Genomic DNA, 24,992 nt, shown 5'->3' with positions numbered 1-24,992 from the left:
TTTTGTGGGTTTGTCGGGCTATATGGCCATGTTAAGAGTTTATTCCTTATGTTTTGCCAGCACTTCTGGCTGGCATCTTCCATGCCAGCATTCTCTGAAGATGCCAGCCACAGATGCTAGTGAAACGTCAGGAATAAACTCTTCTAGAACATGGCCACATAGCCCGAAAAACCCACCAACATATACAAAACAAGTACTGTTGGGGGGATACTCTCTTTCATCACACCTAATGGTATATTTGTGTGGTTTTAATTCAAAAGGAGAGAAGTCTTTCCTCTTGAATTAAAACCACACAAAGCTACTGCTCTCCTTTCCATCCCCAAACTACTTCAAAGTAATGAAAAGGACACAGGCTATTGTGTCATACATCTCCTATTTGCATCAAATTTGACCTTTTATAAAAAGATCTTATAACCGCCATCTAACTGGAAAAAGAGTTTTGCTCATTCAGTGGGAAATCTATCCCATCCCTTCTGGAACATGATGTGCAAACTTTTCTCTTATTTGAGCTTCTTTGGCCCTTTTGTTGACCATTAGAAAAGATGGCAATGATACAGACCTTGCAGATGTTGTTGGACTGCATATCCCATCTGTGCTAACCACCATCAACAGTGTTGAGAAATAGTGACAATTATAGTCCAATGGTATCTGCGAGTAGCAATAGCATGTTGGTGTGAACGCTTGCTCTGAACAGGTTCGGCGGACATGTGATGCCTGCCAGAATTATTTCTATGACTCACTAGATCAAGGTGAAAGTCAGTTGTTCAAATATACAGATTACTCCATACGCATTCCATGAACGGCAATGGTCTAAAATACTTCGTGCATCACCACAGAGATGCAAACTAGCTGGATTGACTTATGAGAGCAATTTCAGTCAAGGGAATATTTTCAGGCAGAGACTTCAGCCCCTCATCTTAGATAAAAATTTCCCCTCCTGCTTTTTATTTTATTTTTTAATGGTACAGGTAGACACACTTTCTGGACATAAAGATGGGCAGATAGCCATGTTTAAATTAGCTTCTCTGTGCTATATTACAAATGTTACTTGGGTATCTTGACTTGTTCTGTAAATGAAAATGTTGATGCTTGCCGAGGATGGTTTTCCATTTCTTGCTGATTCTGTATTTTTTTGTTTCCCACTGTTGTCGACTTTATTTGTTAGGCCTCCTATAGAAGGCGGAGTGTCAGAAGTTGAAATAATATCCCAACAAGTAGAAGAAGAGACCAAAAGCATAGCCCCTGTACAGCTTGTTAATTTTGCTTATCGGGATTTGCCACTAGCTGCACTAGATCTGTCTGTAGCAGGTTCCCAGCTCTTGTCAAATTTGGACGAGGAGTACCAAAGAGAAGGGTAAGTGCAAAACGTTTTATTTCAACACTTTTTTCCTTCTGCCTCCTCCATGAGATGAAGGTGGCTTTCAACCAGTATTTAAAATAGGATCGCCTAGTATGTACATACTGAAAAAGGTAAACTGTCTGATTGATCAAGTCAGCTCTGCTGTTTTTCTGAAGTTTTGCAAAACCGCTGACATCAAGTGCAGGTGACATCTGATGTCATTTCTCCTTAGCTGGTTTCTGGGACTTTGCAGCCTATTAATTTCTGCTTCCCAAGTGAACTTGTCCCCAGGGTAGATTTTTAAAAACTGTTTCAGTCTTCTGTCCTGATCTTGTTCCCACCTTGAATGTATAGAACAATGATTCTATACAACTCTTTGTGTGCGTGATAAAAAAAACAGTGCCAAGAGTGCAAGGACATTGAATGGAATGCTGTTTCGCCAATAAATGAAATACAGGTAGTTGCTTTGATTCATAAGAATAGCAAACTGTTCAAAGATGGGGCATAAACGATATATGCCCAAGACAGACCGCTCAAAAACGGTGGGCTGGAGGCGTCCATTTTAACTCCGGAGGGACGCCACAGCAGCCAAATCGCACGGCATCCCTCAGGAGTAAAAAGAACTCAGAAACACCGGTTTCTTTTTACGGCACATGACTCACATTATGAGTGCGCCATTGGCACGCCGGTGACGTAAGCAATGCGCAGTGATGTGTATACGTTGCACATCCCTTACATAAGGATGACGGTGCCCATGTGGATGGGATGCCACCATGATGCTGCTACTGTAACACGTTAGGTTTCGGGAGCGTGTGATTAATGCGTGCTCCTGAACCCTAGTATTGGTGGCAGCACGCCCTTTTTGGCTTGTCTGTCTCAGGCCATAAATGAGCTTATGCATGTACATATTTATTTATGACACCTTATAAAATTTTCTGACAGCCAGCATGCCATGGTGGATTGAGCCTTGGACTACAGCTCTGGAGACCAGGGTTTGAATCTCAGCTCAGCTATGAAGCCCACTGGGTGACCTTGGGCAAGTCATACTTTCTCAGCCTCATGGGGAGGCAATGACAAACCTCCTCTAAACAAACCTTGCTAGGAAAATCTTGTGATAGATTCACCTTAGGGTCGCCTAAGGTTGTTTACATAAGTCAGAAATGACTTGAAGGCACCACCACCAACAACAACCAACAAAATAAAATTTTCTGGAGTAGTTGACAATAAATCATAAAATAAATTATAAAATGGAAACCAGTTGACAGCAGTGAATGTTGGTGCTAAAATTAAAAGGGACCTTAATAACTTTGGAAAACACCCAGGAAAATATTAAAGGTCTTTGCCTTTTGTCTGAAATGCATTATTTTTCATGCCAGATGAGCCTCTCTGGTTAGACCAAGCAACATTATTTTGCAAGCAGAAGGTACTAGAGTTGGTCTCTGGCATCTTTAGTTAAAGGATGTCAACTTATAGGGGCTGGGGCCAAAATTCAAGTCAGAGTAAACAAGTCTAGATAGATAAATGTTCTGACTCAGTATAATGCAGCAAAGTTTGATAGGAAGAATGGAAAACCTATTTGAAAATACTTAGTATTTGTGTACAGGATGTAGTCAGAACTCAATGACTTTCTCTCTGGCTCTCTCTCTCTCTCTTTTAAAATTGTCCTCTGATTTTTCATTTCCACCATATAGCTCTTGCTTCCCAATTCACGTTTGTGGAAGTTTACCCAGAACACAGGTGGGCTCTTGTGCAGGGGCAGGAATCAATTTTCTCCCCAGGTGCCTTCCATGGGTTGCAATTTTTTGTGGGGACATTTACAGAGGGAAAAGATAGTATTGAAGTTCTGGGTATAGGGTTCTGGGTTGCTTGTGAGAGTTGGTTTGGGGGTATTTTCCCATCCTTTTGCACCTTTGGGGTAGGAGCTTTCTGCACAATGTAACACAGAAAATGCCTGAAAATGGCACCAAAATTAAAAAATGGGAGGCAAAGCATCTTTGGGTGACTTTGGGGATTCAGGGACCACAAAGGTGGGGTCCAGAGCCACAGTGTAGTCACAAAGCCACAGTACACCCATCCCTGCCCTACAAGCACTTGAATATAGCCAGCCCTTTGTATCCGCAGACTTTTTATCCATGGATTCAAGCACCTATGACTTCAAAATATTTTAAAATATATATAAATTCCAAAAAGCAAACCTTGATTTTGTCGTTTTATAGAAAGGACACCATTTTACTACCCCACTGTATTTAATGGGACTTGAGCATCCACGGATTTTGGCATCCACAGAGTGTCCTGGAACCAAACCCCAGCAGATACCAAAGGCCCATTGTATAAGCAAGCCCCATCTTTCACTTCCAGTACTTCAGCATTTATAACTTTTCTTCCCTCCAGCATTCTGTTGATGTGGATGCTTCAATCTTTGGTCCTATTCTGAGGCATATTTTCCATTTGTATGGTTCACTGATGCTGTATGTTTTGTTTACAACTAGTTTGAAAGTTAGATTCATGTCCATCTAGAGCTGTTGCGGTCACTGCCCCTCTACTCAACCTTGGCTTAAGGAATCTTTCTGCTTTCCTGTTTGAAAGCCTGTCTCTGAATGGATAAGCAGAACCAAACCAATGTAGGATTGCCGTATAGGCGTCTCTTAAATAGTCAGGTTGTAAATGACTGTCCCTTTTGTCTGTTGTCTCATTTATCTACAGTTTCTCCACCTAGGCAGTGGCATCACCAAGGGGGAGCAAGAGGTGCAGGGTGCACCGGATGATATCTCTGAAAGGGGTGTTATCCAGAAGGGTGGTACACCTGGTGAGACTGGCACAGTTGCTGGCTGAGTGTAAATGGGCATTGTATCCCTTTCTTGCTTGTCCTGCAGCCCTTCCATTTGGGCTTTGGCATGGCTGTAGCCACTGCAGACCTGAAACAAACCTTCAGGGGGCATGGCAGTCTGTTGCACTTCTCTCTAGGAAGACTGCTGGATAGAACATACCTAGGTGCAGTGATGCACTGGGGAATGGTGTCACCCGGTGCAGGGTGGGCAGACTGCGTTTCAGGTCTGCCGTGGCTATAGCCATGCCAAAGCCCAAAGATAAAGGATTGCTGTGGCTGCTGGCCAAGCGAGAAGGTGATGTGGCAGCCTTTCTCACTCGCCTGGCAACCATGTCAGTCCCACCAGGTGTACCACCTCACTGGGTGACACCTAGTGCTATCTGCATCCCCTGCTCTCTCTTGGTGATGCCACTGCCTAGGTGGAGCAATAGCTTCTTAGCGTGTAATAGTTTATTATTATTATTATTATTATTAACCTTTATTTATAAAGCGCTGAGTTTTAATGTCTTTGTTTGTAATTTTTGGTTTCTGTCTTATTGTGTATGTGTTATATAATACTGATTATAAGCTGATTTTAAAATCAGTGAGTGGCAGAAAAACAGGATAGAAATAGCAACAACAACAACAATGGTGATAGTAGTAGTAATCATTATCATTCAAGAATGGGGAGAGAATTGCAACAGGTCCTTCCCATTCATAGGGGTTCAGTTGCCTCCCCATGGAGAGGAAAACGTGAAAGCTCAAATCCCATATTATCCAATACACAGTGATATGTGCTCAACTGCACCTGCAGTTATTGGAAAATATGGGACATGGTGATCTGCGGACACTCCAGTCTGTGGAAGGGAAGCTCACTGATATCAAGGGACCACTATATATAAGCCTTGCCTAAATGTGTAACGTGCGACCGATTCTCAATTCTTTGGTGTTGCTTAAATAATCATTTACACTAGAAGGCAAAGTTCATTGGAAAGTCACATCCGGTATTGTGTTTTGGCTCTGATACTTCCTGACAATAAAATTCTAGTTCATATTTATATTTTGAGTACATCAACTTTCTTTCCAAGAAAAGCTTGTGCAGTGTGATGTACAAGATATACATAAAAGCAGCACTGTAAAACATTGCAAAACCAGAGAAAGAGCAGAGTGTACAGGCAGACTAGTTCATATCTGTAGGCCCAGCCCAATATGTGAAATTAAAAAATAAAACCACTATTGTTTGCTTAACAGTTGGTTTGAAGTTCTTATAAAATTGGTTCTATTTTTACGGTCTTTCTTTGTCATCTAGCCTGTAATAAACGGTTTGAAAAACCACTTTGTACATTGGCCATCTATTTTAAAACAACGGCAACAACAAAGTTCCTATGTCTCTTTGTTGCCTTTTAAAATAAATGGTCTTTAGATTCATACTTTGTGAGTCAGTAAGAAATGTTTTTAGATCAGAACGCTGTGTTCCTCCTGGCGCTGCCTTTCTTCTTCCTCGCAGCTATGTTTTAATAGTATTAAATTTGAGTATAGAGTTGGAAAGGGACTGGAGGATCTGTATTTAGTCTTGGAACATGATAAAGCCCTAGAAAGTTTGCCCATGTCATTTCTGAGTTGGGTCATGCAATACCTTCCTTTCCAAGTCATCATTTGGAAATGTGTCAGTTGAACAAGTCCAGCTCTTTTAAGGCTCCTTGACACCACACATTTTAAAAGACCATTTTTAAGGTTTATTGACTGCATGGTAGATGGACAACCCAATAGAAGCTTGCAATGTGACCCAACCATGTAGATTTTTTTCCCCTTTCAAAATGAACAAGACAGACATGTGAAATTAAATACTGTATATATACTCATGTATACGTCTAGAAATTTTAGACAAAAAATTGACTCCAAAAACCTGAGTCGACTTATCCATGGGTCAGTTTAAGTATAGTACTGTACTTTAATTCTTATATAAACAAGGAATTGGTGAAAGGCAAGAGTGTCATCTGTTTTGGAAGCATGCACACTCCCTTTATATTCTCTCATCCTTGAAGCCTTTCGTATGAGTGCAAACAATTATGCCTGCAGGAATTCTGTACGTTTTCTGGCACTGTTTTCCTTTGCTTCATCCTTTGCATCCTTTGTTATATGCCCCTACATTTTACTCTCGACTTATCCATGAGTCATATCAAAATACATAATTTTGTCCCCCAAACCTGCCCTCGACTTATACATGAGGTTGACTTACAGTCAAATATATACAATAATCAGCCTTGCATGAGTGTTTTGAACTTTCTGAAGACCACTCGCTGGTTCTTCCAAAATGCATCCAGGGATGACCTTTTTCTTTCATTAGCATGCACTTTGCTTAGGAATTCCATTTTGGTGGCCAAACTTACAGATCTGTGCTTTTTAAAAACATGCTGGTTGTAGCTGGTGAGACAGGCTTATCTGCTTTTGCCTTTTCATCCTGTTTTGGTTTTCATATATACAGTACTTAGCAAAGACTTTTGGAGGCAGCTGCTGTTTATCTTGACTGCTGTAGGCAGACACAAACAGCAACTGTAAATTTGGCTACAAGGGAATGTCATTTATAGCTCAAAGTTTATTGTTTCCTGCAAACACACTGCTACAACTCATCAACAGAAGTCTGCCTTTCTCCAGCCCTCCTCCATCATCTTCCAAATGCTGATGCTGCTTTAAAAAACTTCCAACAGAATACAAGGAGGATAATAGGGAGCTGAGTAGGTGTAAAAAAGTTTTGTAGAAGAGCTTCTTTGGTGGCATCTGCACTGCAAAAATAATCTGGTTTGACACCACTTTAACTGCCATGGGTCAGTGCTATGGAATGCTAGGAATTATAGTTTGTTGTGGCACCAGAGAAGTGACAGAGAAGACAAAACATCTCACTCATCTCCAGCTCCCATAATTATAATATTATTATACAGTCGTCCCTTGGAACTCATAGGGGATCTGTTCCGGACCCCTCGCGAGTTTGAGATCTTGCGCATATTCAAGCCCCATAAGCTTGAATGGGGTGCGTGCATGCAGGGCACACATCCTATTAAGTTTAATGGCGGTCGCCCCTCCATGGATTTTCAAGTCTATGGATTTCAAGTTGGCAGGCTTGGAGGGGTGACTGTATTTATATGTATCCCACCCTTTACCCAAAACTGGGACTCAGAACGGCTAGAATTTCATAGGACTGAGCTGTGCCAGTTAAAGTGGTGTCAACCTGGATTATTTCTGCAGTGTGAATGCAGCCTTTCCCAGAAGCGTTATTATGTGAGCCATGCCTGTATATGAAATGATGATATACTCTCACACACCTGGCTCATCCAGGCGCTCCCTCTGGCAAGTTGCTTCCTCATAGTCTTCCAAAATCTTTTATTTTTAAATTTCATTTTAATACTGAAGGGTTGATCTGGGTCTGCGTGTCCTTTAAAATGAATTATTTCTTTCCGGTGGTGTGTTTTATAAACCGTGCAGAGCAAAGCTATGTATCCGTTAACACTGCTGCATATTGGGGGAAGAACTTCTCCCCCTCCCTACATACTTTTCTCTGAGTCAAGGAAGCGGAAACAGTGACAGCTGTTAGCAGCTTGAGTTGAAGTGTTTGTAGTGGCTCATTACCAAAGAAATATGGTAATCTTTTCCCACTCTTGCTCAGTGTTGAGCGTTCATTTAAACAGTAGTGTATTACAAAACGTGTCAGCTGGTAGCAGATTGGCTTTGCACAGGGAGAAACGTTGAAAGATGTGCTTTTCTCCTCTTGGTCTTAAATTGGCACTCCTGACCTTTCCCACTCAGTATATTTTTAAGAGATGGCATTTATTCTTAGCATAATATCATGCACCAAACATTTACACTAACACTTTCGCACATCAACCCAGTTTTTATTTTAGATGTTTCATACCAAGCTGTAAACTGGAGCCAATTAAAGCCTTGGCAAGGGATTACATGTTCTCCCCAAGATCTACTTTTCTAAGATCATTTTCCTCAATTGGCAGAATTGGGGAAAGATTACTATATACACTCAACTGTAAGTCAACCTCAAAGTCAATGGCAGATTTTGAGGATCAGAATCATGGATTTTGATATCAACCTTGAATATGTCAATGAAAAAAACTAAGGGCATGTAACAAAGGAACTTAAGGATGAAGCAAAGGAAAATAATGCCAAAGGATTTACAAAATCCCAGCAGACATAACTTGTTGTACTCACCCAAAAGGTTGGATGGATGAGAGAGTAGAAAGGGGTCAATGCTTCCAGGACAGATTACACTCTTGCCTTTCACCAGCTGATGGTTCCTTGTTTCAAATAAGTGTTTAATAATAATAATAATAATAATAATAATTTATTTATTTATAGCCTGCCCAATTGCAAGGAATCCAGATGTGTTACAGCAATAAAAATACAGAGAATACAATAAAATAAAATACAATAAAATAAAGTAAGATAAAAGAGAGTGATGTGAGTCCCAGAATTCACAGCTAGACCTGGTGGAATTGGGCCTGTCTTTTTCACTCCCTCCCAGATCTGATGATGACAGTACTTAGACTGACCCATGGATAAGTTGATACAGGATTTTTGGGTCAATTTTTTTTAATTTAAATAAAAAAAATATTTAAAAACAACAAGAAATGCATTCCATGGTTATTTACAAAGGTGATTATATCCACTATAATCCCTATATTGTATTCTACAACCAATATAACTTCCAACGTCACTCCAGAAATCTCTCCTACAATCAAACAGGCATCACAATGTCTTATTTTGGATGGTCAGTTTCAGTATTATCATACAAGAGTCAAATAAAGTCTACCTTGAACATATTGCAAGATCTTGTTTTGTAAAATGTTAGAAATTAAAGATACCTTTAACATAACTTTACCCACCCCCTTGCTCTTATTTCCATCTTTCTTTGCAGTAGTCAATGACCAGAAACCATTCTTCCTTGATTTGTTCTATATTTTTATAGTTTATCCAATGAGTCCACCTATCCATGTTTTTGGGTCAATTTTTAACTAAAATTTCTTGACTTATACATGAGTATATACAGTACATTGGGCTCTCACCATCCGTGGGCTTGCCATCTGTGGAGTTGAGCATCCACAGATTGCAAGACCCATTGTTTTCAATGGTGGTGCATGCATGCAGCTGCACCTATGTCATGCTACCAATGGGGACAATGGGACTTGAGGTCCCACATTTTTTCTTATCCATGGAGGGGTTCAGAATGGGGCCCCTGTGGATACAAAGGGCCAACTGTATATAGTTCCATGGAAGAGGCTTTGCATGGCATGCCGGATCAATCCCTGACATCTCGATTTAGAAGATTCAGGTTGTGTATCACTGAAGGGCCCCCATCTCTCATCTAGTGCAGGGAGCGTTGGATTTCTGACCCTGGAGGCCTTAGTACTCCTTATTACTCTTTATTACTCACAAAGTCCCCAGTTCGCTTGGTCTGTTAGCTGTTTCCCAGTTGGCTATGTAGCAAGCTAAAATTCTTGTCCATTTCTCTATTCCTCATAGTTACCCTCACCCAGAAAATAGTGTTGCCACATGGACAACAAGCCTGAGTGGTTGTAGAGTATCCATTATATGCATCCGAGAAAGTAGACTTTAGTCTATAAAAGCTCATGCTGCCAACTTCTTTCTTTCAGTTAGTCTCAAAGGTGCCACAAGATCTCTTTACATACTAATATTTCTGATAGGTGGTCTTCCAAGCTAGGCTTGAACAGTGGTGTCTGGTGGCACCCATGTCAGTGGGATGGTGAATCCACTCCAGATTTAGAATAAACTTGGAAGGAGCTAGCAAGACGATGAACTGATTTTGAGAATAGTTTGCAATGCCTTGAGTAACCCCTTTAAAGTTCAGACTTAAGTCAGAATGGATTCACCGCCCCAATGATATGTACACCAATCCCAAGAGAAAGAAATCTTGTAGCACCTTTGAGACTAACTGTAAGATAGACGTTGGTAGCGTAAACTTTCATAGACTTAGGCTTTCTCAAATGCATCTGCAGAAGTAGATTTAAGTCCATGAAAGCGCGTGCTGCCAACTTCTTTCTTTCAGTTACTCTCAGAGGTGCTACAAGATCTTTCTACATACTGCTTCTACAGACTTACACAGCTATATCTTTGAATTCTGCCACCTTGTTTTGGGAGAATTCAAAGACATGGTGATGTTAGTCTGAAAAATCAATATGCAAATGGGTCAATCTTGTAGCACCTTTGACTAAGAGAAAGAAAGGCGTTGATAGCATGAGTTTTCATAGACTTGATCCTTCTTTCTCAGATGCATGTTTTGGAGTGGAGAATCCAGAGATATAAGTCGCATGTGTGTGTAAATGTCAATTCAGAATGAATACCTTGTGGGTATGGGATCTTTTGAGAGAAAGCAAGGGATCAATGAGGAGGATGTTTCGGTGTAGTGTCTTTTTAACCTCATAATTCAAAGGACAATATTAAAAGTCTGTTTCTAAGGGAGTGCCCATTTGCCGATGAAAAATGTCTCCATCCTTTGGCCTGTGAGAGGGACAACCCTGCCTAGAATCCATTAGCCATATTGCTACAGGTGTGCCTCCCTATTCATAGACATCAACTAAGGAAAATTTATTTCCCATTCCTTCTTTTACTGTGATATTGAAGCTGTAGAGCTCATCCTTGGAACTCCTTGCCAAGAGAAACCCCATTTGGCCAGACTGTCTCGAGCTCCATCTGCTAAATGGGATCTGCTTTTATTCTTCAGGCATTTGTTATTTTTGGGTGGCTCATGATCCTCTTCCCTGGATCTATGCTTTTCTGCCATTTTTATTGCTGGACGTACTATTTTTAGATGATAAATGCACAACTCATACATTCTCTAAACAGAAACTCAGATGTTATTTTATTATTTTGTTTGCAAATCTCAGCTCATTAATTCTGCAAACAATAAAAATCTATTGTTTTTCGTTCAGTCCTGACTCTAATTGAATCTTTGTTGTTGGCCTTACAGACATTTGTCTATGGCATTCCTGCTCCCAACCTCTTTGGAAAAACAAGTCCTAGTCAGACTGAAATAAAAATCTATATTATATAATCTCTTTAAATGTATGCATCTCTGCCCTCTGCTGTCCATCTATGGGATTTTTAAAAAAGAAGTTAAAGTTAAAAAGAGCTTTGAAAATGGTAGTAAAAGAAGAGAAAGATGAAGCAACAACCATGAAAACACTGTTTGCAAAACCAAGCAACTCTTTTAACTTCCAGCTGTGGATGAGGCAACAATGAATGTAGACAATGCAAAAAATAATACTGATTTAATTATGAAAAATACTACATGTGCATAATAACAACAAACCTGCAAGATTTCTTTATATTACAGTATTGTGGTTTGATTGTTGGACTAGGAGTCTGGAGATCAGGATTCGAATTGTGGCTTACCCATGAAACGCACTGGTGACCCTTGGCAAGTCATACACTTGCAGTAGCAAAACCCCTCTAGAGAAACTTGCCAAGAAAATGACATTCGGCTTAGGGCCACCTTAAGTCGGAAATGACTTGAAGGAACACAACAACAACAACAAACTTCAGTTTCAAACTGTAGCTCTAGTTGGAGTGATTCCCAGACTCTGGTCTTCCAGGGTTTTGGACGTCACCTCCCACAAACCTTCACTATTGGCCAAGATGGTGGGAACTAAAGTCCAAAACTCATTGAAGATCGGAGGTTGGGAATTACTGAGTGTAACAAACTTTTATTGCAACCAGTGTCTAAAGCAATCTGAATTGGGAGACTGGCATCACCTGCCCCAAGACAGCATGGATGGCACCATACTTCTGCCCTTTGGCTGCAATTAATTCTTTCTTGACCCTTCCGAGGGACTGGCAGCCAATATCTTGGAGACCAGTCCATTGCCTCTCCCTTGAGTAGCACTGATCTAAAGCATCTTCAGAACCTGAGGAGGCATTTGGATGTTACATTGTCTGTATCTGAGTGGTCAGTTGAATAGTTTGCATCCAGAAAGATGCTAAATTCAATCAATTGCTGGCGATTCCAATTAAATCAGGGGTGGGCAACTGTGGATGGTCTGAAAGTTATGCCCTCCATTTTCTACCATCACAGGCCATATCTGCTCCCTTTTGCACTTTTGCAAAATGCTGTTTCAGACCACCAAAAGGTGGAAGATCACCCAAAGTAGCCATAAAATGAAAAATGATGACCCCTGAAGGCTTCTGGGCATACAGTTTTTGGGGAGTGGTTCAATGATGGTGGGGCAAGAGTGTATCCAGCAGACCATACAGTTTGCACCCATGAGTTAAACTGTGAGGTTGCAGGTGATAAGGAAGACCTCTTTGCTAGATAGTTTTCACAGGCTGGATAAACAGCGCTAGAGTAAATGAACCAATTTAGTATACAGCTCAGTTGTATCCTCATATCTACCTGTTTTTAGGTAGAATGTCACCATGTTATTTGTTGAATACACTATAGTCAAAGATTGTGACAGGGCAGTGGCAGTAGCCAGTGCCTTTAAGTCGTTTTCCATAATCCTACTTTTCATATGTTTGGGGTCTTTGATGAGGAAGATGATGGAGAGAAAGGCACTGAGACTGAGGTTCAGGAGCAGTAGACACTGGAGAGAAATATAGAAATGTAACAGGAAAATTGCATATCCATGGGGATGGGATTGTATTTTTCCTTTGATTTGCAAGATACCCAGATCTGTTGGAAATTCCCCAGTTCAGCAAGTGTGGAGCAAATTCATAGGAGGCAGAATTTTGTACATTAAAGCCCTTACTGGAGCCTTTATTTTTAGAGCTATAAATACTTTTCTACTCTTAAATGATAAGATTCAATGTCGTTCTGGATCACAGTAGAGATAGGCTTGCAAGTTGGTGGCCATAAATGGCTACAAGACTACCTCTATTATTGTATGTCTGTCAGTATGACTTCTTGGTATGTGGAAAATTGCTATTCTACTTCCATCCTGCTTCTGAGCTTCTTGTAGACATATAGTTGGCCACCATGGGAACAGAAGTCTGGACTGGATAAGTCTTTAGTCTGATCCAGTGCAGGTCTTCCTATGTTCTTACATTGTTATGAAGAAAATAAGACAGAAGACTTGTGTTTGGTCAATTGTTGATGCAGCTGTACATGGTGTGCTCTTCCAATTACATGTGCTCTATTCTTGCAAGTTTATATTCCAATACATTAGTATTTATGGCACAAAAACATGTGTTTATGCATGCACTTGTCTGGGTGTTTGCTGTAATAGACTAACACAGCCACACCTTTGGCATAAAAGGCCATACCTAGTTTAGAGGATGACTGAACAGAAAAGGTAAAGCGACTTCTTATAAGAGGAAAAAACCAAAGCATTCAAATTTCTGTCCTGTTTCTGTCCTGTTACCCATCTCCTTTTCCCCCGTCTTTCTTTCCTTTCCCCAATTCCTCCCCCTGTTTTCTTTCTTCAGATCTAACTGGCTTAAACCGTGCTGCGGGAGGCGAGCGGCTGTGTGGCAGGTATTTTTGCTCAGTGCAAGTCTCAACAGTTTCCTGGTAGCCTGTGTAGTATTGGTGGTGATTCTTCTGACTCTGGAACTCCTAATAGATATAAAGCTTCTCCAGTGTGAGTAGCAGGCTTTTATTTCTTCTGACATTTTCAAACAAAAGACTTTACATTCAGGTTAACATACTGGTGTGTGTGTGTGTGTGGAATTGGCATCCCTTCGAAATACTCTCATCCCTCCATGTTTGTGATTTGATTATTCATGGGTTTTATTAATATGTTCTCTCTAGGAATATCTAGATCCTCCAGCGCAACTCTCTGGTCAGCTTTAACCAAACCTAAAGATTCCTAGAAAGAACACTACACTAGGCATTTGTAGCTCCTCCAGCTCAATTCTATGGTCAGTGTGTGGCAGATGTTGACCACAGAGTTGCACTGGAGAACTTAGAGGTTCCTAGAAAGGTCTTCTCTCAGATAAAAACATAGTGTTTTTGTTATTTGCAGTTTTTCCACATTCACGGGGTCCTGTGCTCCTAACCCCAGCGAATGTGGAGAGACGAGTGTAGTCCATAGAATTCATGACCTGTAAACCTTATATAATGTGATGAACTTCTGGAGTACTGATGGGTTCCTGCATAATATTGCTGCTGCCTCCTTTGCACATCCCCATTTTCAGGTGTAGATTTAAACGTTTTCTCGTTCTTGAACAGCTACCACATGTATTCTACCTATGTTTCTTGAGTGACTACTACATAGTCAGAATACAGGCATGCAGTTTGACCCTGGCAAAGAAATGGAAGTTGTGTTTGAGAGCCTGGGACTAAATCCATTGCTGCTGTCTGGGGGAATGGGCTTGGGAAGCAATTAATTTTAAGCCACTTGATCCGGACCAAGAAGAAATCTATTTGGGTGGCTGTCCACATAGGAAATGTGTTACAATGAAGTAGGATGAGAAGCCGGAATCAGATTTCTAAAGATTCCCTTCCTCCAACGGAAGAAGTGTCCAGTGGACTAGTAGAGTTTAGCATGTGATCAACATGGAGCCACAACTAATCCTGGATTTTTTTTGGTGCATGCATCTCCTTCATGATACAATACATTGACACTTTATAATTCAAGGTGTGTGGTCAAGCACAATCTTAAAATTAAAAAAGCAATATGTAAGGGACATTAGATTTGGAGGTGTCTCAAGTCTGTCCTATCTTTGTATCTTTGTCCAACCTACTCATTCTTACAGTATAAGCTAAAAAAATCAAAACACTAAAACTGAATTAGTCCCCTGCCCTCACTGTTTTGGTGAGCCATAAAAAAAACTAATCTTGGGTTCTTACACTTTATTACAAATCTCTTTAAATGGCTTGTGTTGCTTGTTTCCCACCCTACAATCCTCCAACTCTTAGTAACCTGTTTTTATTGTAGTGATGATCTGCCCTGCCATAAGGAGCATAGACACAGCTTTGAGTGTCCAATAGCTGTAGTGTTGTAGGTTTTGGAGGGTCTTTTTTTGTAATGAAAACAGCTGCTTTCCATTTGTAAGGGTTGCTGCCACTTGGTCTTGGTCTTGAGCCATTTCTCCCAAGTTATGAAATTGTCTTAAGTGTTTGAAGGAAGCTCTTTACACCAGGTCAGACTATTTGTCCACAACGTCTCCTCCGACTGGCAGTAGTTGCCTGATCCTTCCATCTGGAGATGCCAAGGATTGGATGTAATATCTTCTGCGTGCCAAGAAAGTGCTCTGCCATTGAGCTATGGTTTCTCCCCATACAAAAATACAATATAATTTCTGCAAGTGACTTTATTTGTGATTGGAGGTTATTTACACAGTTCCTTCTAGAGCCCCAATTTAGAATCCTTTCCTATTGCTAACACTTCTGGAGCCATGCTGTTCGATGGCTTACATACTGATCCAACAGGATTGGGACAACAATGCTTTCAGAGATTTTTCATTATATTATTGCCTTTGCTGTAGCAAACAGCTGTTAAAATAAATGTTTTCAAATCTATTCCTCATACTTTCTGATTTGGGAGGGCAAGGTAATTTTTTTCCTAACAAAGCAGGGACAGGAACCATACTTGCGTCCATCGGCTCCAACTTTTTCTTTCTTTCCTCAAAACTTGCAAAGAACTAGCAGCCTATGGCTCACAGACTGGCACCTGACCACATGCCACCCCTTTAAGTAGCAATGTTTTAAGTAACTAATGGAGAGATAGCAGTTATTTTAAAGGATTTGGGGTGTTGCGCTTGATATTAAGAAAGCTTGAGCATGCTCTGCTAGAGTTTATTCATTCAGCTTTGTCCAAAAAGAAGTGTTTAATTTGTCAACCCTAGAAGTGTATAGTCATATATGATTATGTATTGATGTTTAGAACTTCAGTTGGAAGAAAGTAGGTTCAGCTATTTTTTCCAACAACAGATTATTTATCTAGCACAGTTTTATATATTCCGACTATCAGCCGCACTTGAGCTTATCAAGGAGGGTCTTTTGTTTCACTTATTACCTGATCATTTTTAGTGGAGGAACAAGGGATCTTGCTTGTAGGACTATGTTTCCTTCCCCAAGTGGCGCTTTTGATAGTAGTAGAAAGAGCATTTTCTTTAATGTTCGATTAAACCAATTGGGTTGAGAAAGAAGGGCCTTGTATTGATACCAAAGCAATAGTATTTTTAGCTTCTCCATTGAGCTTTCTAGTGTCGAAAGTTATTTATTTAGGAGTTTCTAAGCGTCCATCATTAACTATTGTCTATTTTCTTTTGGGAGGAAAATAGTTTAATCCATAACCGTAGATCATATGATGGCACAGGATTTCCAAAATCAGTTCCATTCAGAGTGCAAATTGCTTTCTGGGAAGAAAAGTATTATTTCAGCCTTGGGTTGGATGTTTTTACATTAATCACTGTGGACTGATGACATTTACCTATGCCAATTGGAACTGAAGCTGGAGAACACTGACAAAAGAAGCTGTTTTATTAGATCCCCTTTCTGTTTTGTAACTGGTCTAACTGGCTTGATGATGCCACATTCTTGCTCTTCTTCTCTTCCTCCAGCTTTTTATGTTGTTTGGAAGCTCTCTTTCAAACAGGGGGATGTGGCACAATGTGGCTTTATACAGCTAGGAGTGGGAAATAGTATAACCCTCATCATAGAATATAGCATTGCATTATTATTATTGTAGGGGTCGGTTGTTTTCCGTACTTCTGGAGGTGACTTTCAGGGCCAGGCCTTGGATAACTGTAGCCTCTAATCAGGTTAGACCCTCCAGCCTTTATGCCACTGACCAAACAGCTTCCAGTTGCAATGGAGGCGAGTGGCAAATTACAGAGGAGATCATTTTGTCATGGACTAAGATGAACCAGTTATTTTTGCATGAGGCTAAACAAAAAGATGTGGGAGAAGTCCAGAATTTTTTGAAAATTTTCCATGAACATTTTTGTTGCCTTATATCAAGAGCAGGCAGCCTTTCACATCTGAATTCTATGATGCCACTAAAGTATTTTTAAATGAAATATATGTGAAAGTGTTAATGGTGGTTAATATTACCAGCGAGCTCCGCTCAAAGATAGCTTAGATCCAAAATATACTGTAGAAATAATCCAGTTTGAGACTGCTTTAACTGTCCTGGGTTAATGCTAAAGAATAGATTTCCTAGCACCAAGAGGTTAAAACGGTCTCAACCTGGATTATTTCTGCAGTGTCGATTGGACCTTAGTTGATGAAGAAGGGTCTACAGATTTGGGCTGGCCTTACAGCTAGGAAAAAAGATCTGAGCAGTTGTGCTAATGATTTTCGCATGCTGTCAAACAGACTAAATACAGCACCAAATAGCCCAATGTACAGCACATTGCAAAAGTCCAGCCTTGAGGTTACCAGTGTGTACACTACCATTTTTAGGTCCTCTAGCTCTAGCTAGCGCAACCGGCGTCAAAGGTGTGACTTGCTGAGTGTGTGTGCTATGAGACCTAATGGGATAGGCTCATGTTTGTCATAGATGTCATGAACGCTTGAGCTGCACAAGACCGACTGGCCTCAAATGAGATGTTGAGGTCACCCAAGATCGAAAGTCTGACCAATTCCAACACTTCTGTGAGGTTGATCAGGGAGTCTGATAGACAGGAGGGAGTACACTAAGAGAATCTCCAGTTGATCCCTGGTTTTCAGACTCAGATACGCTTCTTCTATATGATTCACCTCCTTCATAGGTAGTCTGATCAGTTAAGATGATCTTTATGGACCACAGCTACTCCGTCTCCTTCCTACTTTCCCTCACCTGGAAGGCAGGCTTTTACTATATAATCATGGGGTGGCTTTTATATGGGATGTGTGTTATATGCGGTGTGCACTGATGTTGTGGTTTGTTTTTTTGTTTACAGTATGTAATTTAATACTGTTTTTATTGAATGCTTTTAATTGTTTTAAAAACTTTTATTGGAACGTTTTAATGGATTTACTTGTGAGCCGTCTTGGGTCCATTTCTGGGAGAAAGGCAGCATAAAAATGCAATAAATAAAATTCTAATAGATAAATAAATTACAGTGCTACCTGTATTGTTTGAAAATTGAAACCATAGTTAGAGCTCTACATTATTGTTACATAGTTGGTGTAATGTCTAAAATGAATCAGTGTCTTTGATGTTATATTAGTATTTCCATGTGTTCTTGCAGTTCGTCAGGAGTTTATTTAGTTTACCTCTGCATTTGTTAAGTATAATCTCCTGGTTTCAGTCATGTTGAGACAGGATTGAATATCTGATATATACAGTACATGTGTATGTGCATGCATGATCTGTAACTTGCTTCTTTGGAAAATAAAATTATACCTCAATGTATTATGTTTAATTCCAGTTTCAAGTGCATCACAGTTTGCTGGAGTTATTCACTGGATCAGTCTAGTTATCCTCTCTGTGTTCTTTTCAGAGGTAAGTGAAACACAAATAGTAAGTGACCTGTGTGACAAAGGGGACAGAGTTGAACAACTGGTGCCTTTCTTTGGAAGCAATTATGGCTGTACGTTCATCCATGAAACTTTCATAAGCTTATATTTATTAGTGGATCTTTATATGTGGCTGATCTTTCAGGGGATTTCAGAAATTACAGCCGACATGAAAGGTAGACTCCAGATTGCTGAGTTTAATTGGCCACAGAGAGAATGTAGTAGCACCAATCTTGCAATAATTGGTCTTGGTTCATTTCAAAATTCTGGTCACTACCTTTAAAAAGACTAAGTAGTCTGGATCCAGAATACCTGAAGGATCACCTATTCATTTAAAAAAATCTTTCTGTTTCATTGATGTGTGTTTTGTCAGGCCTGTTTTAGGTATTTCCCCCTGAAGTGTGATAGAAAGTTACTGGGAATGCAACTTTTTCCATAATGGTTTCAAAGATTTTGAACTGTCTGTCACATAGGTTGTTGCTAGCCTTCTGACAGCAAGTAAAATCTGTGTTATTTCAGAGGGCATCTGGCTTCATGGAGGTGGAAAGGAGAGATAAACAATTTGCTCAGATGAGCTTCTGAATTAGAGCTCAGAATGCCCTGGTGACCCTAGACTTTATAGAGAGGGTCATAAATAACTAAATTTATTGACAGAGCTTTCCTCTTTCTCCATTTTCACTGAAAGTGTTGGACATGGGCATTAAGATCAATTGAAACCATAATTATAAGCTTCTGGAGCACATCAGAGTATGCACTTCTGATGCTTCCTTGGGCATATTCTTCTCTTCTGTCCTTTCTTCCTGTTCTGCTCCTTCTTCTTGTGAAATGTTAGATTGTAAGTTTATTGAGGCAGAGAGATCTGTTGTAACCACAGCTTGAATGTTAGGCTTGAAAATCAGTTGGATAACACTAAATGTTAGAAATTGGGAAGGTCATTTAAGTAGCTGTAATCTTTTGGCTCCAAGCACCAACCTTAATAAGCCATCAAAGAGTACGGTCGACTAAAGGAAGGTGAAAAGTGGAATTAAAGAGAGTGGGTTTGGGAGGGAGAGAAAACAGAAAGGAAATGGGGAAACTGTTTACCTTATATACTCGACTATAAGTCGACCTTATGTATAAGTCGAGGTGAGGTTTTGGGGCAAAAATTATAGATTTTGATATGATCCGTGGATACGTCGAGGGTAAAACGTATGGGCATGTAACAAAAGGATCTAAAAGATGAAGCAAACATAAACAATGCCAAAGGACTTACAAAATTCCAGCAGGTATCACCGTTTGTGCTTAATCTTATGGTTGGATGGATGATATACCAGAGATGGGTCAGTGCTCCCAAGACAGATTATACTCTTGCCCTTTCCCAGGGGATGGCTCATTTTCAAATAAGAGTTAAAGTACAGTACTTGCATTGGCCCATAGATAAGTCGAATCAGGGGTTTTGGGTCAATTTTTGACTAAAATTTCTAGACATACCTGAGTATATACAGCCTTTATTTAACCAAGAGCCCAGGACTGTAATAATCTAATATTAAACTATTACAAAGGGACTCTTTTGGTAAGCTTTGGTAAGCCATAGCTTTAGCTCAACTGTTGCCAGGTGCACTCCTGAACGTGACTTTTGTAACTCCTAAACCTTCCTGGTGAGAGCCAGTGTGGCGTAATGGTTTGAGCATTGGACTGTGATTCTAAAGAACAAGGTTTGAATCCCTGCTCAGTCATGAAAATCCACTGGGTGACCTTGGGCAAGTCACACTCTCTCAGCCTCGGAGGATGGCAAAGCCCTTTTGAAGAAACTTGCCAAGAAAACCCCATGATAGGTTTGCCTTAGGGCCGCCATAAGTCGGGAATGACTTGAAGGCATACAACAGCAACATAAAACTCCTGGCAATCCCCAGAAGCCCATTTCCAAACTCAGGGATGTTCTCTTCTCCTTGTGAATTTCCTACATTAATAGATGTCTTGGGATCACTTCAAGTTCTACAGTTCTGTGCAAATTGTTCAGCTGTGCCTTCCGGCTCATAAACACTAGAAGAGGGACTTTCCCTCTTTTGAAGTTTTCTTCTTTAAAAACTTGTAGTGACAGTTGTTCTTCATACACTACTGGTAACTATGTCTTAAGTATATAGAACCGTCTTCTCTCATAAAGTTGCTTGCCCTTCTCTCTTCCTTCACCTTCCTTCCCAGAACTCACACCTTCCCTTCTCTGCCTTCTGTCACTCTTACTGTCTCTTGTCACTCTTATTTTCTCCATCGTTCACCACTCCACCCACCCAACATGCTGTACCTGTTCACACACACACACTCAATCTTCATACACACAATGCTCCAATATTGCTATATAAAAACACAAACCATTTTTTCTTCCAAATTACGTAACATCGCACCTGTCTCTTTGCTTGCAGAGTAACATAGGTACTGTCAACAGGCATGATGCAAAATAGGCAAGTATAGGACGGAAAGAACAACCAGTGGTGATACTTTATTGAATTATTAGCATTATATGAAACAGGTGGCAAACGGGTGCTAAATGTCAGAATTACAGAGCTCTTCAGAATCTTTTTGTCTAGGCAAAAAGACAACATGCAAAGGTGAACAAATGCGCATGGTAACTGCTCATCTCTTCTTTTGTGTGCTCAAGGACTTGAATTTCTTAGATTTTGTATTTTTTGTATTTGCATTTGATTCATTCAACTGTGCTGGGCATGGAGGCCTAAATCCAATTTTAAAGTGATTCCAGACTGGCATATGAATGGGAATGCAGGTATTATTTAAAAAAAAATGGAATTTGCTTGCAATGCATTTCTCAGTTCAGAAATGGACTAAAATATATACCATATATACTCAACTATGTCAAGTCAACCACGTTTTGGAGACAGAATTATGGATTTTGATATGGATAGGTCAAGGGTAAAACCTAGGGCCATGCAACAAAGGATCTAAAGGATGAAGCAAAGGAAAACAATGCCAAAGAACTTACAAATTCCATCAGACGTAACTGTTTGTGCTCATACGAAAGGCTGGATGGATGAGAAAGTAGAGAGGAGTCAGTGCTTTCAGGACAGATTACATTGTCGCCTTTCACCAGGGGATGGTTCCTTTTTAAATAAGAGTTACAGTACAGTACTTTGACCCATGGATAAGTCGACTCAGGTTTTTTGGGTCACTTTTTGGCTAAAATTTTTAGACTTATACATGAGTATATATGGTATGTAGAGAGATCTTGTAGCACCTTTGAGTCCCAGTTCTGGGGAAAGAACAGGATACAAATTATTATTATTATTATTATTATTATTATTATTATTATTATTATTTGAGACTAACTAAAGAAAGAAGTTGGCAACATGAGCTTTTTTAGACTTAAGTCTACTTCTCCAAATGCATTCCAAATGTAGAAGTAGACATAAGTCTAAAAAAGCTCATGTTGCCAACTTCTTTCTTTAGTTAGTCTCAAAGATGCTACAAGATCTCTCTGCATAACTGATTCTACAGACTAATATGGTTATATCTTTGAATTCTATGAGTATATACAGTATGCGTTAGGGACAGCTGTGTACAAAAAGCAAATGAATGTTTGGTGTGGTTTAAAAAAACCCAATTGTAGACTGGCATAGAAATGTTAACTATTGAAGCAGATTTATGTCTTTGAAACTGCTGTCGCCTTTGAGTTGTTTGGCACAGGAAAAGTTTAGAAACGTTAGCATTAGCTTTCTGTTGGTGTCTAGCCCCATTTCACAGTGTTTTCCTTGACCCCTTTAAACACCCCGAACAAGCCTAGGTCTAAAGCACCTGAAGCACTCTCAGGCCCAGCATCCTCAGATATTTTCATATTTTCATAACTCGTCTCCTAGTGAAACATGGACTTTTTCCATGGTGGCACCAAGACTGTGGAATTCCCTCTTCGGTTAAGAAATTCATTCTTCTACTTTACTGCTGGCTTTCCAGGAACAAGCAAAGACTTGCATTTCAGAAGGCATTTGATATCTTTTAAGTAGCTATACAGAAGAGTGATGTGTTTGCTTCTGATTCATATCATGGAGTTTCTGGTGCTCTTTTGTTTCTTTCCCATTTCTTTAGCACACCTCTAATTTTTGTTCCATGGAATGTCTTTATTCCTGTAAGTGAATGTTTTAAACAAGTGACATAACCTGAGTTATATGAACCTAGGGTAATGTAAAGATCTCTCTACCATCTCATCCAAAGATCTTCACAGTTGCACCCATTTTCTGTCGCTGACATGCTTTTGCGATGCTGGAGATATCATGGGCCTGTGTGCGAAATCATAACATCTTGCCATCATTCACATTTACTTGCTTCTTGCAACAGAATTGAAACAGCGAATGGTGGTTGTTTCCCCAGTTTTTCTACAGTTCTGGTCCTTGATGGTCTTCTGCCAGCCGCAGATGATGTATTCAGGTTTCATGTCCTTTGAGGACTAGGCCAGCCATCTGTGAAGTACTTCACATGAAAGATATCTGATAATCCTGTCTATGTAAAGGAAAGATTACCAAAAGCAAAATCATATTCTGGCACAAGTTCAGTTTTCTGTAGTCTTTTTATTTCCAGTAGAGATTTGATGGGAAAACATCTTTATTCTCTTATATATTTTGGAATGCATTCCAAGCCCTTTGCCTTCCAAATGTTGCAGAAAAATGATTCCATAGTGAGACATTTCTTTTTTCTTATTCTTTATGTGTTTATAAAGTTATCCTATACCCTTCCTTTAGGCTATTATACAATTGCTGCATTCTAGAATATAATTATGAAAGAAAGCTAGCACTAAATGACTTTTTAAAAATGAGACTTTTGCATAGAAATTGACCTTTTTGTTCATCTTGCTGCCCTGATTTCTCTCAGACTATAATTCTTCTCCACTTTTGGGTTGAACTGGTTTTTGTATTATAAAGTTGAGGCCCTCTGCTCCATATATTAGAATATAGTAATGCAAGAATATAAAGGATAAGCACAGTCAAATAAGCCTTTAGAGGTCTAATGTCATGACTTGCTTTTGTCTCCTGATGCAAACAAAAACTGGTCATAGTTCAGACATGTGGGATCTACTTAGAACCTTAAAGTCAGCCAAGCAAAGCCGGGTATAAAGTAGTTGTAGACTGTGTGTAAAGACAACTAAAAATGGGTACAAAATGTAAAACCAGCTGCATATTACATTCAGGGAGTTTATACCAGCATTTTATAGGTGAGGAATATTGGCGTGATCAGACAAAAGATGTGGCAGAGAATGTTGTTATGTTCATTTTAAGTTCTGTTAGATTTTTTGCTGCTGTTAGCTATTTAGGAAACTGTTGCTGATCCATTGCAAATCTCCATAACATTTAATCAGTAGATGCATCACGCTACACTGGTTCTTGCCTATGGAGGCTGAAAAGCGCAGTCCCAAGCCCCAGCTACCACTATTCCTGATGAAAAATCCTTGGAAGGAAACAGACAAAAGTAGTATACGTTTTTAACATCATGTGAACTACACATATTAATTGGTTTCAAATGTTAATATTATTTAAGAACATTTTCCTTTTATAATGAACATCAATGGAAAAATGAATGATAATTCTCCCTTCATCTTTCCCCCTCTCTCCCCATCTCTGCTTTTTCCTTAGACTATTTTGAGAATTGTTGTTCTTGGTATATGGGACTACATTGAAAATAAAATAGAGGTAAGTGTACAGTACATTTAGTCTTGAATAGCACATCCATCCGGCCTAAAGCTTGGGAATTGTTGCATTGTTGGAAAATGAAGCTGTAATTCCAAATTCCCTTTATTTCTCAGTAGCATCTGTGAGAACACACACACAAAAGTACAAGAATTAGCCTTAGGGAAAAGATGGGTAATACATGTGGATTACAGCTCTCACCATGCTCAGCATTGGCTATGCTAATTATTATTATTGCAGTCTAACAACATTTGGAGGGACTCACATTACTTTGGGTTCATATCTTTAGCCCATAAATCCAGCTCTGTGGAGTTTTCAATGTATATTCAGGTCTCTTTCCAGCCTCAGTTTCAGTATACAGACAGCCTTCCTTATCCATGGATTTTTTTATCCATGGATCGAAGCATCCACGGCTTGAAAATACTTTAAAACTATGCAAATTCCCATAGAAAAATCTTGATTTTGCCCTTTTATATGAGGAACACCATTTTACTATTCCATTATATTTAATGGGATTTGAGTATCCACGAATTTTGGTATCCATGTGGATCCTGGAACCAAACCCCAATGGATAACAAGGGCTCACTGTACTATATACATTCAAATATAAGTCGATCTCATGTATAAAGCGAGGGCAGGTTTTCGGACCAAAATTATGGATTTTGATATGACCCATAGATAAGTCGAGAGTAAGACTTAGGGTCATGTAACAAAGGATCTAAAGGATGAAGTAAAGGAAAACAATGCCAACGAACTTACAAAATTGTAGGAGGCATA

General features: G+C 39.7%; 1 protein-coding gene across 4 annotated transcripts in view; it reads left to right on the top strand.

Annotated features, from left to right (window-relative positions):
* TMEM266 (transmembrane protein 266) overlaps window positions 1-24,992 on the top strand; it is a 101,881-nt gene that overhangs the window by 47,975 nt on the left and 28,914 nt on the right. For all 4 annotated transcript variants that reach the window (XM_089538542.1, XM_089538546.1, XM_089538545.1 and 1 more), the window contains 4 exons: window positions 1,166-1,354; window positions 13,590-13,744; window positions 18,465-18,538; window positions 24,162-24,218. In XM_089538542.1, the coding sequence (XP_089394668.1) occupies window positions 1,166-1,354; window positions 13,590-13,744; window positions 18,465-18,538; window positions 24,162-24,218 (475 nt within the window). The remainder of the gene's footprint in view (window positions 1-1,165; window positions 1,355-13,589; window positions 13,745-18,464; window positions 18,539-24,161; window positions 24,219-24,992) is intronic.

The sequence above is a fragment of the Sceloporus occidentalis genome, unplaced genomic scaffold, assembly GCF_023333645.1.
Source record: "Sceloporus occidentalis isolate IW3139 unplaced genomic scaffold, rSceOcc1.0.p SCAF_9, whole genome shotgun sequence".
Lineage (NCBI taxonomy): Eukaryota > Metazoa > Chordata > Lepidosauria > Squamata > Phrynosomatidae > Sceloporus > Sceloporus occidentalis.
The sequence above is the reverse complement of the archived record's forward strand: the minus strand, read 5'-3'. Positions and strand labels throughout refer to the sequence as shown.